Source organism: Podarcis muralis, chromosome 5 (genome assembly GCF_964188315.1).
Source record: "Podarcis muralis chromosome 5, rPodMur119.hap1.1, whole genome shotgun sequence".
Taxonomy (NCBI): Eukaryota; Metazoa; Chordata; class Lepidosauria; order Squamata; family Lacertidae; genus Podarcis; species Podarcis muralis.
The window spans coordinates 67,527,860-67,544,731 of NC_135659.1; the positions used below are offsets into that span (position 1 = coordinate 67,527,860).

The 16,872-nt window shown below is 44.2% G+C and overlaps 1 protein-coding gene across 1 annotated transcript in view; it reads right to left on the bottom strand.

The window, feature by feature from the left end:
* Positions 1 to 16,872, bottom strand: part of SYT6 (synaptotagmin 6) — a 147,751-nt gene that overhangs the window by 13,076 nt on the left and 117,803 nt on the right. Inside the window, exons 4-6 of the mRNA XM_028734546.2 lie at positions 6,641 to 6,761; positions 2,070 to 2,241; positions 1,434 to 1,584 (exon numbers count right to left, since the gene is read on the bottom strand). Coding sequence (XP_028590379.1) covers positions 1,434 to 1,584; positions 2,070 to 2,241; positions 6,641 to 6,761 — 444 coding nt within the window. The remainder of the gene's footprint in view (positions 1 to 1,433; positions 1,585 to 2,069; positions 2,242 to 6,640; positions 6,762 to 16,872) is intronic.

Sequence of the window (16,872 nt, forward strand, 5' to 3'; positions counted from 1 at the left end):
TTTAATATATGCATATAGTTTTACTTCTAACAATGTCTGCTTGCTTTTTATGATTGTTTTAAAAACGTTTTAGCAGTTCTCATTTATGTATGTAAACCACCTTGAGTCCTGTCAGGAAAAAAGGCGGGGTATAAATAAACATTATAATAAACATAATAATTCATTCTGATTCACTCGCTTGGTTATATGACTTTCTATTAACCAGTTCTTTATGTCACACTTTTCAGTGCATTTCCTCATCACTTTTCAAACCAAAAAATGCCAGGGTGGGCTTTTTGTGTGTGTGTTTTTTTAAAGCAGATTTGTTGCACTAGTGCTTTAATTTTGCAAAGCTACATTTCCTGGTATGCACCTGAATCCCTCCCACAAAACACTGTCAGTTGAAAGTGTACCTCCTGCTTCCTTTGCTTCTTTCCCCATTTGGGGCAGCACAATTATTGGTTTGCTTTGTTGCTTAATCTGCTGATGGAAGCCTTTGAAGATGGTATGGAAACGGCAGCTGGTGCAGAATTCAGGGGCCAGGTTGCTGACTGGGTCAAGAGATGGTCTGAACACCCAACACCACTCCCGGCACAATTGCACTGGGTACTAATCAATTAGGATAGGAGGGTGGTGCTATAAGAAAGGGCCTGCTCAGTGGAATGCTCTCCCCAGAGAGGCATGCCTGGTGCCATCTCTATCCGTTTTTAGGCACCAAGCAAAACTGTTCTCATTCATCCTGCCTTTGGATCTTAATTTCTATTTATCTTTTAGTAGGTGAGGTTGAATTGGCTCTGCTTTATACACAGTATAGGTGTGTTTTAGGTTCCTTTACGCCTGCTTTTAATGTTCATTTTGTAAGCTGCTTTGAGTTCACCTTTCTGAAAAAAGTGATTAAGTAATAATAGTAGGGCATATCTCCTAGAAGCTGGCCACTAGAGCATCGTGTTCTGCAGATGTTACTGTAGATATCATATTAGATTTTGAACAGTTCTGGAGGCTGCAGATGACTTATGTGCTTCTGCTTCAGCAAAGATCAGCTCCATTAACTCCTTCCATTTTACTCAGTTCTCTGCTTTATTCCCAGCTTCAAAGTCCATGGAAGTTAGGCACGTTTTGTGCATTGCTCTGAAATTAAAAAGGATTAAAGCTGCACATTTGAGCTGGTTAAAATAAATTGGTCTATTAACAAGGTTCTGTGCAAGTTGAAGCCGGGCCAAAATGCTTAAGGACTGCTGCAGGTTTCCAGAGCCAAAACATGGGTAGGGAGGTGTGCATGAATACAACACAACCACACCAACAGTATCTGTAAACTTAACTCTTACTTTTATAGTATAGCTGTCATTGGGTAAGGTGTTCTTCAAAATTCACACGATACAAGTGCAAGCTTCTCCAAAAATAATTTTGGCCTACAAAACATACATTCAAATGAAGTTATTAAATACTTTACATACCTCCTTGAAGGATTTCTTCACCTCTACTAGTGGGTGCCAGTGTGCAATTGGTTTCCGTGGGTAAGCCAGCATTTCGTTCCAGTGGTCTCGGCCTAGTCCCTCAGCATTGTTTGCTACACGGCAAACCCCAATAATCTCATTATGGCCGACTCTGAAAGGGGTAACCACACACGGAACATGTTTTAGACATGCTTTCTTTTGCTACAGTGACACATTTAAACCCGTCCCTCCTGCTTCTTCCACCTTTCTTGCTGAAGCTACAAATGAGAACAGAATTATAATACAGCATGCCTCATAGGCAAATCAGAGACATGTCTGCAAATGGGATAAGGACTGTCCCTGGTAAATAGGGAGTGTATGCTGTCATTATCAAGACTGAGCATGTGATTTATGCTCCTGTCCCCATCACCAATGGACTTCACGACTTCACAAGTCATTAAATTAAATCCTAGGAACATGCCCTGCTGACCCAAAGGGGAAATACTTGAGAAGCAAAAAGTGCAGCTTGATATTTCTAATAACATGCCTTGTCTCTTGCACAACCGAGTCACGTAATCAAGTGAGTCACACCATGGAAACTCAAGAACGAGGAAATGGCTCGAATGGGATTTAAGCATTACAGAGATTCCCTCCTACCGGTCGTAATCCATAACAGAGATAAGCAGGCTGACTTGGTCCATGTTCTCTGGAGGGATATCAAAGATTATTGCCTCATTGTAGTTAGGATTAAGTGTGTTTCTTTTAATGGTGGTTTTCTTCTTCTTTAGCCTCCTTCCATCACAGAGCAAGGACACCTTGACGTAAGGATCTGGAGAGCAGGAGAAAGGGAAAATGACAGCATTGATGATGATCCCAGTATCCATGGGATCCCTGTTGCTCACATGACCAAATGGGATATGGAACATGTGGAAGCAGGAGTGGAAGAGAAGAAAGTCTCTGGGTTTGCATGCACCTAGGCTCTGGGCAAAAAGAACACATGGGATCATGGATTGCCATCACAATCTCACTCCTTCTTCCACATCTTCGGTAGTATCATGTTTGATCATTCAAACCCAACTATGGTTAGTTAACAATGAAAACTGTGTGCGCATAAAAGGGGAGTCAGAACATAACATTACCTTTATGTCATATTATAAACAAATATCCTATAAACTAACAGCAAGCTCATTTTCTGAGTGTGGACCCACATCGAGACAAAGCAGCACTATCCATGCACAATATTAGGCTTGGGGAAATGTACAGATATTTTGCAGAGGAGAAGAGGGGCTCACCAGAGTAGCCCAATGAGGGGCTGAGCATGCTCAGTGGCCACAGAATGCTGAGTGGCCATTGGAAGGGATGTGAGGGGAATGGCAAAGAATATTTGCGGAAAGGACGCAGCTGGTTGGCTGGCTGGAACTTGGAAGCTGAGGACTCCAAACCGCAGCACTTTGCTACAGGTCCAACATGTAACAGTCTAGTGATGAACACTTCCTCAGGTGTGCCAGATTTCTTAATTTGTCAGTTTTAGGAATGTCATAACTATTGCTCCCATGCTTTGCAGCAGGGAAGTGTTTATGGGGTGGGGTTGTGTTTTTTTGTCAAACTCTTCTTTCTACAAAATTCAATGGAGCTCATTGAATTACATGGAAGACTAGAAAAGTATAGGTTAGAACAAACATCTTTTTTTTTTTTTTACTTTTGGGACATTAAATCAGCTGTCAATCCAGAGACCATTGGTGGTATTCAAGTAAGTTGTACTCAGAGTAGACCTCTTGGAACTGATGGATCTAACAGTGGTGTCCATTAACTTCAGTGGGTCTGCTCTTGAGTAAAACTTAATTGAATACCATGCCATGTATGTATATGTGGGCCTGCTTTTCTGTAGGGAGGTAGTGATTTTGTAATTATGCAGCTCTCCCACAGATCACTCCTTTTCCAACAGAGTCTTCTGGACCTGTTTCCTGTGTTCATTGCTAATTTTGTCCACCAGTCCATTTACTATTCTTTAATATGAGACAGGTGTTCTTCATGCATGAGCATCCCTCCAGCTCTTTGGTTGCACACATTCCTTGTGCACCGTGTCTGGTAAGCTATATGTCTGTGAACTATTTTCAAGAAATGAATTCATGTAAGGGGTTTTAGCAGCCTTTTTGTCAATGGAAACAGAGGGGAAAGAGAAGGGGAAATAAGGCAGCAATACCTCCCTAGCTGCCCCGGAGATTGACTTCGGCAAATTGCTTCTGAGTTTCCAACATAGTTCGAATTCTATGTAGGCTGCTGGAGAAAATCGCTGCGTATTTAGAAGTTCCAGTAACTATATAGGGCATCACTGCTGAGCTACTGAGCTGTTTTCCCTCTGAACCATGGATTTGCAGTGATTCAACCTGCATCAAATGCCATCTGAGCAGAAATGTTTGTCTGCCCAAACAGTCTCTGCTGTTGCTGCTGTAGATTAAAATGTTTGCTAGCAATACTCAAGACACTGATATGGTGGAAATCTGGGCCATTAAAAATAGTTGTTATGGCAGAAACTCAACTACCTGCGCAATGAAAGTTCTCAAAAAGAATTATATATGTGTGTGTGTTTATATCAGCTCTATCATTTCCCAAATAATCCATGTGGCAAATCTACAGGGAACAGAATTTGTGGAGAAGTGCAGTGTTAATCCAAAACAGCAAAAAACAAAACAGAACAAAAGAGTCTTGTAGCACTTGAAAGATTAAGCCCATGAAATCTTAGGAATTAGAAGATGTGATTAGTAAATCCAACTGATGCAATCTCAGTTTGGGGTTAAAAAGGTAAAGGTACCCCTGCCCGTACGGGCCAGTCTTGACAGACTCTAGGGTTGTGCGTCCAACTCACTCAAGAGGCCGGGGGCCAGCGCTGTCCGGAGACACTTCCGGGTCACGTGGCCAGCGTGACATCGCTGCTCTGGTGAGCCAGAGCCGCACACGGAAACGCCGTTTACCTTCCCGCTAGTAAGCGGTCCCTATTTATCTACTTGCACCCGGGAGTGCTTTCGAACCGCCGACCATTCGATCGGCAAGCCCTTGGCACTGAGGTTTTTACCCACAGCGCCACCCGCGTCCCGAATAGTTTGGGGTTAGCTGAGCTTCAATCAGATCTGCAATCAGATCAATTGGATTGACCATTGGGCTCACTTCTATTGGTTTGCTCCACAGCTCCACAGTGGTGGAGGGTATAGGAATACATGGTGTGATCCTGCAAAAATTAGCCACACTTTAATTCTATGGAAACCAGTGTGAAATTATTGTTTTATCCTTTTTGTTTTTGTAATTGTTGTTGTATTAATTCATAGAGTGCTACCAACATACACAAGGCAGGGCTCTACCCCTAGGGCTTTCTGGCTAAAATCTGACACTGTGAAAACAACAAGAAATAGGTAGGGAGGTGGAGTGAAGGGGAAGAATAAGATATTTCAGTTACACATTGTTAGGTCTGGTTATAGTAGAGCAGCCCTTGCCAACCTGGTGCTTTCCCCATGTTTTGGACTCCCATCAGCCCCATCTTTAAAGCCTGCCTAATGCTCCCTCTTTCTCTACTTAGTTCTTGGATTCTAGTGATGCAGTCTCAGACTTGCCAGAACAATAATGCTTTCAAGAACTTCCTCTGACCTGCTCCAGCCAAAATCTTCAATGCATCATACTACTTTTTGTGTATGGATGTGAAGGAAATACTTCTGTTTTGTTGATGGCTAGTTTGAACGAATGGTATCCATATAACAAAGAAACTCATTGTCTGATTATTAAAGCAAGACAGCAGCACCATTCATACTTTGGAACTCCCTGCCTATTGACTGTACTCTTTTCTGTGCCTGCTAAAAGCATTTTTGTTTCGGCAGAATGTTGACCTGTGTTTTAATTTGGTTTTCAGCTCGCTGATGATTTTATGGTTTTATGCTTTTTGTAAATTGGGATGTATGGGGTGTTAGGTGGGGGACACGTCGTGCTCCTTCTAGGGAAGTTTGCCCACCTTTGGTCCCCACCCTGTGCTCAGCTCCACCTGTGGCTCCTAGAGGCTGTAAGCATACAACAGCAGCCACAGCCTGGGAAAGGGCTTCGACTGGCAGGTTGAACCAGGTGAGGGTAGCCAGTGGACTCAAACCCTTGGTGAGTTAAGGACTTTGACTTTCCCTGCATGTGAAGACAGGCTCTGGCAGATTGAGCAGACAGGACCAATAATGCACCCAACAGTCACCAAGGTGGTTACTGCACATACCGTAGAGGGAAATAAAGGTAAAGGTACCCCTGCCCGTACGGGCCAGTCTTGACAGACTCTGGGGTTGTGCGCCCATCTCACTCAAGAGGCCGGGGGCCAGCGCTGTCCGGAGACACTTCCGGGTCACGTGGCCAGCGTGACAAAGCTGCATCTGGCGAGCCAGCGCAGCACACGGAACGCCGTTTACCTTCCCGCCAGTAAGCGGTCCCTATTTATCTACTTGCACCTGGGGGTGCTTTCGAACTGATAGGTTGGCAGGCGCTGGGACTGAGCAGCGGAAGCGCACCCCGCCGCGGGGATTCGAACCGCAGACCTTTCGATCGGCAAGCCCTAGGCGCTGAGGCTTTTACCCACAGCGCCACCCGCGTCCCACTCCCGTAGAGGGAAAATGACAGGTAAATGGAGCTTGACAACCTGGGAAAGTAGCCCATCTAGGAAAGGGAAAACTCTGATCCCAAACCTCTGCTGCCTTGCGGGATATCTTCAGGAGAAGAAAAAACCAAGAAGTGAATCCTAAACAAATCCAGAGAAGAGTCCCTAAGACAGTTGGATGGTGCCTTGTATGCCTCCTTCTGGCAACTCCTGCAGCTAAGCTGGTGCCTAATGTATTGCTTTCCTTTCCTTACCACATCAGGGTGGCCGAGATGGGGTGGGTCTTGTCATCTGGGCAGTGCAGGACCTCCATACACACTGCCCAGGCTTGCACCCTAGGGAGGTCACTTCGGTGCTAATTCAGCAAAAAACAATGTGGGAGGCAGCAGTTATGAGTTACTGGTCTCTGCAGCCACTGTGATTCTCCAGCAGTTTCACTTCATCCCCAGAGGTGCACTCCATTGTCTCTTGAGACAGATGGAGGCCAACAACAACTTTTTGTTACACACTTTGACGTTTTGTTACACTCTTGTGAAATAAATGAAATAAATATATCACCACAGGAGCAAGATCACATATAGAAATTCCTTGCTCTGAGCAAGGGAAGACTCACCTGAGTAACCAGTTATGTCCATCGCTTTGAGATTCCTGCATTTAATGACTGTTAAAGTGAGGCGACCTGCAGTTGGCAGATAACAAAGGGAAAACATGATCTCTCCCAGGTCCACACTTTCCTTTAATGAAAGAGAAAACACAGAGCATTAGAAATGGGTAAGAAGCAAACGTAGCCAGGGCCGGCCCATCCATGAGGCAAGCTGAGGTAACCACCTCGGGCTGCAGGATCCACAAAAGCAGCTGATCCTGATGTAGATCTTTATTTTCCCCTCCCCTTGTTCGGGATATAGATCTTCACTCATCCCTTCTTCCCTAGTGGGGAGGGGAGTGCCATTTTGTGGTTTGCCTCAGGTGCCAAAATGTCTTGGGCCGGCCCCGAACACAACAACAACAACAACAACAACAACAACAACAACAACAATTTATTATTTCTACCCCACCCGTCTCGCTGGGTTTCCCCAGCCACTCTGGGCGGCTTCCAACAAAATATTAAAATACAATAGTCCATTAAACATTAAAAGCTTCCCTAAACAGGGCTGCCTTCAGATGTCTTCTAAACGTCTGGTAGACCAATATTTTTCTCCTTTGCATTTTCTCTCTATCTTTTCTAGATCCCTTTAACTCCCACCTCCCCCAAGGCAAGGCAAGGCAAGAGGAAGCAAAGTGCTCATCACTAATACCACTCTGAAAATGGTGACAGGTTGAGAAACTATGCATTAGGCTTCTATAACTGTGGAAAAAAATGTGGTGTGAATGGAGTGGATGCCAAGTCACTGTTGGCAGACATGTAGTCATAATTTTGACTATATTTAAATCATCTTCTGGAAGTAAGTTCTGATATCTGCAGTGTAGGCTGCATGGCCATCTGTCAGGAACTCTAGCTCTGATTCCTGAATTGCAGAGGGTTGGACTAGATGACCCCTGGGCAGATCTGTAGCTAGGTGATCTTGCACCCCTGGCAGTACCGTCCAGATTGCGCCCCTTAGCAACTGACAAATGAGCTCTTCTTTCCACCTCTCCTCCAACCCCCCTCCACCCATTCAATTCCTCACACACTAATCACTATTTTTATTTATAGACATATTTATGGACATATAAGCTGATTTTGCACACACCCTTGCCTGCACCCCTGGCGGGGGCCTTCCTCGCCACCCCCTAGCTACTAGCCCTACAATTCTATGACTCTTCTCATTGACTTAGAACAACTAACTTAGGTGTTCATCTTAAGCTATTCTGAAACAGGAGGAGGAAGGGAAGGGAAGTAGGACCATGCTATAGGCCAGGCACGTCGAAAGTCCATTTCAGGGGCCTTATCCAGCCCGCTGGTCAATTTAGTCCTGCCCCCAAAGCAGTATATGTCCTGGGGTAAAATTGTAAAAAATGCTCAGCAACTTCAATCCTAAAAAAAATTCAACAATCTTGGGGTAAAATTGTAAAAAGAGCTCAACAACTTTGGTCGGCCCTTACGCATGTTCACTTCATCAAATCTGGCCCTCTTTGAAAAACGTTTGGGCACCCCTGCTATAGGCCCTGCTGGAAAACCAGCAACTTTTGTCTCCTCTTCTCCTGGAATGGCCTTTCCATTTCAACTGGCTCATATAAAAACTTGGTGACTATTGCCTGATCATTCTCCCCATCATCCCTTCCCATCCCCTTACTTTTTGTGTGATGTCTTTTAAGCCTGAAGGCAGGCTAAACTTGTTAAGCCACTTTTTTTTGAGGGGAGACAAGGTTCTTTACTGGGGTAAAAATCCTCCAGATAAATAATTACGGGAGAATAATAATTGTTCTAAAAAGCAAACAATTCTTTATTCATTTTCACGAGATGCACGTGTTGTAACCAGCATCATCTGATGTGAGGCTTTCAGAGCAGGGGCTGGTTTGCACTGGTGCTGGTAGGGCAGAAAGCAGGAAGGCAAACAGTATGTGGAGTCATAGCAAATGGCATAGGGAGCCTCTTTTCCTTCTCCAGTTCTACAGAAGCAATGCTGAGTCTAAGGGGGAGGAAGCTGACAGGCAGGGCCACCCGCTGCCCTGGTTTTAAGAAATCGGGTAGGTGGGCACTTGATGGAGGCAGTGCTACATTCGCCCTAATGGACTGGCCTCCAGGGTGCTTTTAGCTCTCCTCTCTACACGCAACAAGGAATGTTTTTTTTAAAATGGGACTCGTCATCTGCAGCTTTTACAAACATTTATAAATGATTAAATTAAAAAACAACAACACATTTAAACTTCTGCTGCCCAATTAGCTGGAGGAGAAACATTTTTGGTCTGTCAAAAAGTTTTAAGAGTGATTAATCTATTCAATTAAAACACTAAATGATGCAGCCCTATTAAGAAACGTTACACAAATAATCTGTTTATAAAAAGGACAGCTCCCAGGGTTCCATCACTGTCTAGGGCAAGGGTGGAGGATATTTTTGGCCCAGAAAGCCAGATCCCAGTGCTATCATCAGCACTGATTTTGGGCAACATCGTGCTGATTTTGGGTGAGATCTTGCCTCAAATAAGTTTGAGATCTTGTACCCAATTTCAGGTGAGCTCTCACCCAAAATGGACACAGTCCATTTTGGTGCTTCTCCACCACTGGTGGAGGCAGCAGGGCATCTGTAAGTTTGCCGCCTGCAGGGCTTCTGCCACCTGAAGCAGTTGCCTCACCGTGCCTAATGGCTGGGCCGGTTCTGGCTCATGTCCTCTTTGCGGGCTTCATTGACATCTGATTGGCCACTGTGAGAACAGGATGCTAGACTGGATCCAGAAGGCCTCTTCTTCTATGTTCTTATCTCAAACAAACTGAACTATCATAGAAAATGCAAACTTAAGCCAACAAACCACCCCACCTTGCCGTATCATTGTTGCTCCTTCTACAAGGTGGCACCATGAAATATATGATTAGAGGATGTACCACAGGTATATTTTCCAACCCACAATGGGCAATTTCAGTTCTAAAATAATCTCCTTTGTCCTCTGCTTGCTCACCTATCTATTTACTTGTCACACCTCTACCAAGCAGGAATGTGCTGTAAAAATGACCTTTGCAGGTGTTCTGGCACCCTCAACCCATCATTGTACCTCTGCTAAACACCAGAGAATGCCTGATGCATGTCAAATGTGGCTTAAAATAACTAGGATTAATTAGGGGTTTTCATCATATCTGCATGTGTGCCCTCGGTGAAGCAGGTCAATATTTAGCCTTTGCTTCCCAAGGAAACCTTTTGCAGATTACTGACAAGGTCAGAATTGCTAAGTGATGAGTGACCTATGTTAACAAACTCTCCCTGAGATGACAGAAACTGGGTTTTGCAGCAACTTCCTGCAAAAGCTACCTGTGTTATACCTTTAAAGAGTACTTTGAAAATGAACTTTATTCGATGTTACCATATAACAAAAATGTTATGCCTCCTCCTTGAGATGTGCAGAGGGTGGCAACACGAGAACGGGGCCTTCTCTGCAGTGGCTCCCTGTCTGTGGAATGCTCTCCCCAGGGAAGTTTGCCTGGCATCTTCATTACTCACGCTTAGGCACCAGGCAAAAATGTTCCTTTTTAACCAGGCCTTTGGTCAATCTGTTTGATATCCTATACCCTTTTAAATATGGCTCTTTTCTGGGTGGGGGTGGGTGTTATTGGGTTGTTGTTTTTATTTTGATTACATATGTTGTGTTCTTTTCTGTGAACCGCCCTGAGACCTCCGGGTATAGGTTGGTATATAAACTCAATAAACGATGATGATGATGATGATGATGTATTTCAGTAATAAGAAAAGGCATGGGGCATCCATTTGGAATGCTGAGGAAGAGATCTGGACAAGATTGTGTTCTTCTAAGCTTCCTCTGTCCCTAAAAGCTTTTCCATTTTTGTTTTCTTCACAATTGGAATGGGATGGTTCATTGTGCCCTTACAATAATATGATAGGTTATGCTATGACTGCTGTGGAGAACCATTTAAGTGAGGTCTTCTCTATACCTCTAGGTGGCACCATAGAACTTTTCTCATATGCGCTGTCTCTTTCTCCTGCAAACTCAAGAGTGAGACTGGGACCTCCTGGATGGCTATCTCATGAGATATTAAAGCATCATCTTTACCACCACAATTCCTCATAAAGATTGCTTCACAAAAAAGATTTCTCATAAGTCATCAATTCAGAAATTTCAACCAGATGCTACTATCACACCAGCGTGATAAACAAACCTTGAATATGACCAATCAAGAATAAAATAGCGATTCCATAGACATTTTCCCTTCTCCTCTTGGGGGTGAATATTAGGAGCAAATGTCTAGTAAAAGGAACATGGAAACTGATACAGCAGCTTTATTGTCCAGACTCTTCACACTCATCTCATTAAGTTCACAACTCCTTAAATGTTTCTGCATGTGTGACTCAAAATTGCCTTTGGCCTAAATGGGTTTTGTAATGCAAATGGACAACCTATGCTGAGGCTAATGTACATTTTATTTCTCTTCTGTGTGCTATACCATATTAACCAGATGCACATGTAACACACAAAATGCAAGAGAGACTCAAAGGCACATCTAACTTCCATGTGTGATAACTTCTTGAGAAGAGTGCTGTTTACTGTGCTTGGCTGCCAGAATGAGACGTGCTAGATCTCAGATCCTCCCCACCCCTCGTCTCTAACCTTGGAACCCTTCCCTGGTTTATGGAGGCAAGTTTTGAAAATTCAGGGATAAAGAAAATGGGGCTTTGGACACATTCATTATTTTCAGTCTTCCAAGCATGGTGTTGAAACCAAGTTAAAGTTCCAAAACCACACACTCTATAATGGCAGACCTGAAGCATTTTGATCATAAAAATTATCCTAAGCAGTAGCCATTGGACTGCATCAACTCTGGGGCTTTGGTTATCCAACTTTTCTGGGATGTGAGAGTAGGTGTATGAATGTGCAGACAAACAACAACAACATTATTTACTTGCATTATATATGATCATGTTCAGACTGCAATCTGTACTATGCGAATAAGGTAAGAGGCAAAGTTTTCCACAAGCTGCTTAAAATTTCATGAAATACACATAGAAAGGGGGAGAGAAAACAGATTGGGGTGATGCAACACACATCAGTGGCAGGGAACCCCTCACCTGAACCCTGATTTCTCAGAATTCAGTATTTGCAAAACATTGTGACTGAATTGCAATGACCCTTGTGGTCCCTTCCAATTCTACAATTCTATGAAATCATTCTCTTTGATAAGAAGCTAGACCTGTCAGTCACAAAAGAGCTCTCCCTCCCCCCTTCCCATTGCACAACTTTTTTTTTAACAAAATGCCTGTATTGCTCCAAATCATTTCAGGGCACTCTGGAGAGGCCCCACTGTGGCTTGGACAAGCCCCAAATCTGTGGTCCAGCTTTGTTCTTGATTTGGGAGACATCGAAATCTGATGCACACCCATCATACTGGAGGCTGAAAATTCTAATTTCTTTACAGGGTAACTGGATTGCTCTGGTATACAGTATTTGTTAGCGCATACCCAGATGGTTCAAATTTAGGGGACTGAATGTAATAGCTAGGCTTCTCGGCGTGTGCTGCTGGGCAGAGCCATTCACTACAGAATTCCATCAAATCCTGATGAGAAATACTTGAGCTTAATTGGGATGAGCATGTTAAAGGTTCTGTCTAAGAGATAGCATTCCTGAAATGCATCTCATAGCCCAGTGGTGATAGCTGCCAGAGCAGTTCATACCTAATCACTGCTGCAATCAGGCTGTATTATTAATGCCTGGTTATTTCCAGATAACCCTTTAGAAGTGCTGCCAACATGGCATAAGCATAATTTGAGCAACGTTCACCCCTGCCTTCTCCTTCATTTATTGTATGCTACATTTCCTCCCAGAACTAAGGGCAGGAGGGTCACGACTAATTTAACCAGAGACCAAGGAAAGCATATACCAAGTAGAGAATTGCAAAGGGAGCACACTGTTAGCACTCGCTTTATTTCGATGCCTAGGCCCTAGTCATTTCTATATAGTCTTTTCAAACACTCAGCCAAATAGGAGGAGGTGTTATTTTACCAGCTTTCATATAAATTGCAGTTGCTTTGCCACTCAACTGTGTGACAAACATGTAGCCACTTTAATCCACACCACTTGCTTGTTATAGGCCATGAGAACATGAAACAGAAGAAGACTGGATTTGGAAGTGGGAGACCAAGATTCATATCTTTGCCCAACCACAAAAGTGCATTGGTCTGGTTTGGACATAATGCTGAATGATGGTTTAGTGTTATGTGCATGGATTTATGCGCCTGCACTCCCCTGGTGTGGCTGTTAAGATGAAGATTGGAAGATTTTTGCTTCTGTGTTCAGTTAACCACAGTTTATCAATACATGGGAGCCCTAATCTTAACAATGGTTTCGGGAAACGAGCCAACTTCACAAACCACCATCTGAAGTTGGATTGTTTCCCTAAGCCATAATTAAGAGTAAGCAAAGTTTTCCCAGGTTTTGACATAATGATAAACTGTCATTATGTCAAAAATAGAAGTGAAATCTTCCAATTTCCTCCTCGCAGCTATACCTGAGGAAGAGATGACAGAGCAGAGCAGATTAACCCAAGGCTTGTTTACATACTGCTAAACCATAGCAGGGGACGCAGGTGGCACTGTGGTCTAAACCACTAAGCCTCTCGGGCTTGCTAATCAGGAGGTTGGCGGTTCGAATCCCCACAACGGGGTGAGCTCCTGTTGCTCGGTCCCAGCTCCTGCCAACCTAGCAGTTCGAAAGCACCCCAAAAAGTGCAAGTAGATAAATAGGTACCACTCTGGCGGGAAGGTAAACGGTGTTTCCGTGCGCTGGTTTCAGTGTTCCGTTGTGACAGAAGCAACTTAGTCATACAGGCCACCTGACCCGGAAAAACTGTCTGTGGCACAGACAAATGCCGGCTCCCTTGGCCTGTAAAGCGAGATGAGTGCCGCAACCCCAGAGTCGTTTGCAACTGGACTTAACTGTCAGGGGTCCTTTACCTTTACCTTTAAACCATAGTTTAGCATTACACCCAAATGCAGCTATAGTGTGGCCTTGGACAAGCCACAGTTTCTCTCCTGAACTTACCAAGTTTGTTATGAGGCTGAAATGTCTTTAAGATGTACTATAACCTGTTCTGAGTGGCCCCTGAGATATGGTGGGAAAGAAATCAAAAGATGCCTCAAGTCTTAAAATACCTATTGTAGTTCAGTTTCATTTATGCTGCCCTGGGAGTTACATATATAGAGGATAATAAGTTTGAGAAGGGGGAGGGGAGAACTATTTAATTTTTCAGTTATAGTAGCATATACAGTACATGCAGGGATTCAAATAGCAAAAATTCAAAAACAGAGTTTTCTGTTGAGTTTCTGAGTTATAATCTATTCAGACGTATTTGTACTATGGGGGTGGGAATCATTCCCCCGATGTTTCCAAATATAGGGAAGCTGAGGTTTAGCTCACAAAGGATGAAATATTGCAAAAATCCATATACAGCAGGAGTACATAGTTCCCATTCATACAAGCATAAGCTGGATGCTGGTTCATTGAAAACAAATTTTGAAAGGGCTGCCTGGGTTTTCAGATCAGTGTATGGAAGTGATGAAACGGCAACATTCAACAATAACTGAGATTTGGTGATAAGCATAGATGGAATTATCACCACATTCCAGAGTTATATGAGCTGGAACCATGCTGCATGAACAGCATATTGCAGATAGCTCACACTTTTCAACACTTGTTATCAATCCACACCTGCATAACACATCTTGCATCAATAGCTTCTGTTTGTCGTTTAAGCCATTGGCTTCCTGTACCATAGAAATTCCAGAATGGCAATCCTGGCCATCACTTGTTAGTATAATTACCTTGGTTTCTTGCTGTTTCTGAAGTACACAAACCTTAATTTCTTATTTTCAATGGGATCGGGGGGGAGGGGGGGAGTAAACCCTGCCCAACATAATTCATCATAAGACGTACTACATGCATATCATTTGGATGGCAATGCCTATTAACTTGGGGGAGGGGGCTGGCCCCCTCAAATATTTAATGGGGTGTGTGTTAATGGACCTTGGCCCCTAGGAGTTGGCTTTTATGAATGGGATGGAAGCATCCGCTTAGAGAGTTTGCATAGTGGCAATAAGGCAATATCCACAGGCCTTTATTTATCTGCACTGATAGCCAATAAACTGGGGTACATGACACAGAGGGAGGTTCATATGGTAACAAAGAGAAACACATGCTCCATCAGCAGTTCAACGTTTTTGACAAGACTTCTGAAGAACTGCCTGTTTGGAGCTTCCAGAAGATAATTCCCCTTTAAAAGACTGTCGCTCCTTTCTAATGACGAGAAGAAAAACTGGTTCCAGGACAGTGTTGGAAAGCAGTTTGCTTATTTGGCACCAGCGTTTAATTTCTAAGATGAGAAGATCCAGGAATTAGAAGTCTGCTTGGCAGCCACGTCATCTGCCTCTTGAAGACCTTTACTGTAATCCTCAGTTTAGAGGGTCGGGCAGCGGTCATCTCGTGATGCGGGAAGCGAGTTCCACACATGCTCAAGAAACACTTTTTGTTATGATTTCTCCACGTAGCCTGGGATACAGACCCTGGATAGAGACCCTGGCGCTGAGTCCTGGCACCAAGTTCCGTTGGGCATCATTTAGCTGTTTTTACTTGGCATTGGAGGGTAAAAAGAATAACCCTGCAAAAACATGCAGCCATAGTTTTGCCTGTGCAATGTCTTACTGGGGATACCGTATAGGAAAGAAACATGGCTGACCACAAGGGTCCATGGAGGCAGCCATGTTTCCCACCCCTGCTATATAAGCCAGTTGTGGCATGTGAGATGAGCTGCCACCTCTGCACCACCCTCCTGGCTGCAGTGGCACTGCAGCTTGCCAGGCCTGGGATAGGGTGGAGCAGTGGCAAGGGCAAGGGAAACGCCAGGTTGGCAGCAGTGGAGGGTGGGGGGAAGAAAAGAAAGCCAGACCATGGAAGTCCAGAACTGGAGGGAATTCCAATGCAAGCCCACATCTGACCCACACATTAGTCCATCAGGTGGCCACTTAGCTGAGCCTACTTTGTCATTCAGATTCTTCGGGGTCCTCCCCTATCCATAAGGGCTTTCCTTCATAAGTCTCTCTCCCTTCCAATCTCTCCCTTACCATTTGACCTTCACTTATTGCATCTCCTGCAAATGTTTGCTTGTTTTCAATCAAGTGGTGTATAAACTTTATGAAACAATAAATGAACACGACTCCCCCCAAGTCATTTAGCCAGCAAATGGGACTACTGAGGTCATTTAACAAGCCAGTCCAACTTTTTGGGTGTCTGGCCAATTGGGTCTCTCTCTCTACCCCCCCCCCCATCAACAGACTGGTAGGGTGGGGGATCAAAGCAAAAGAAAGCTGCCAGCACAATAATGGGGGGATAATCCCATTCAGGCAACTCCCCATTTACACAGTGGTTGCGTTCCAAGGCACTGCACAGGTCAGTAGGACCTGTTCAAGCCTGCCCTCATGGTGCCAAAAACCATGAGCACATCAGCGGACGTATACATGCTAGTCACGTGTAAATGGGGAGTTGCCTGTGCTTCTCTCCTGTCTCTTTCACTTTCAATAGCCCCTGTAACAGGGAAGATAAAAACTGGGGGAGGGGGAATGTGATGGAGTGGTTGGAACCCTGAATGGAAGCACTGCACACTGCAACATTTTGATGCAGAGTCTCACTTGTTTATGGCAGTATTTTTACTTCTAGGGTGAAGAGCGCATGAAATGTCTGCTGGAGTGCAAGAATAATGTGAGCAGCCTTGGGGCACCATGGAGCTTGACTTGGCTGTGGAAGGAGTACAATTTGCTGTTCCACCATAGGCATGAGAACGTCTTGCTATGGTGAGTGTGTCTCTACAGCCAGGGCACTGCTGAAGAAGATATGTTCATCTGTATGCAGCCTCAGCTACTGGTTAGCAGAGCTGCCTCTACTGCTCAGGAGAAGTGTGCTGAAGAATGAAGACCCCTTTTGCTCTTAAGACACAGTTACAGCATATAAGGAACAGAGCATTACCAGAGGAAAAGCTGAACTAGAATATGAATTGTAGCAGATATGGGTATGACCTAGCCAAGGTTAATTGCTTTGAAGTCACCCTGATACAAACGGGAAAGAGAGCTAAGCATGTGCTTAACTCTCCCAGCAAAATTTTATAACCTGATCATGAACAATCAGAAGTCTAGCGAAGCCCAATTGGAATCCCTTTCT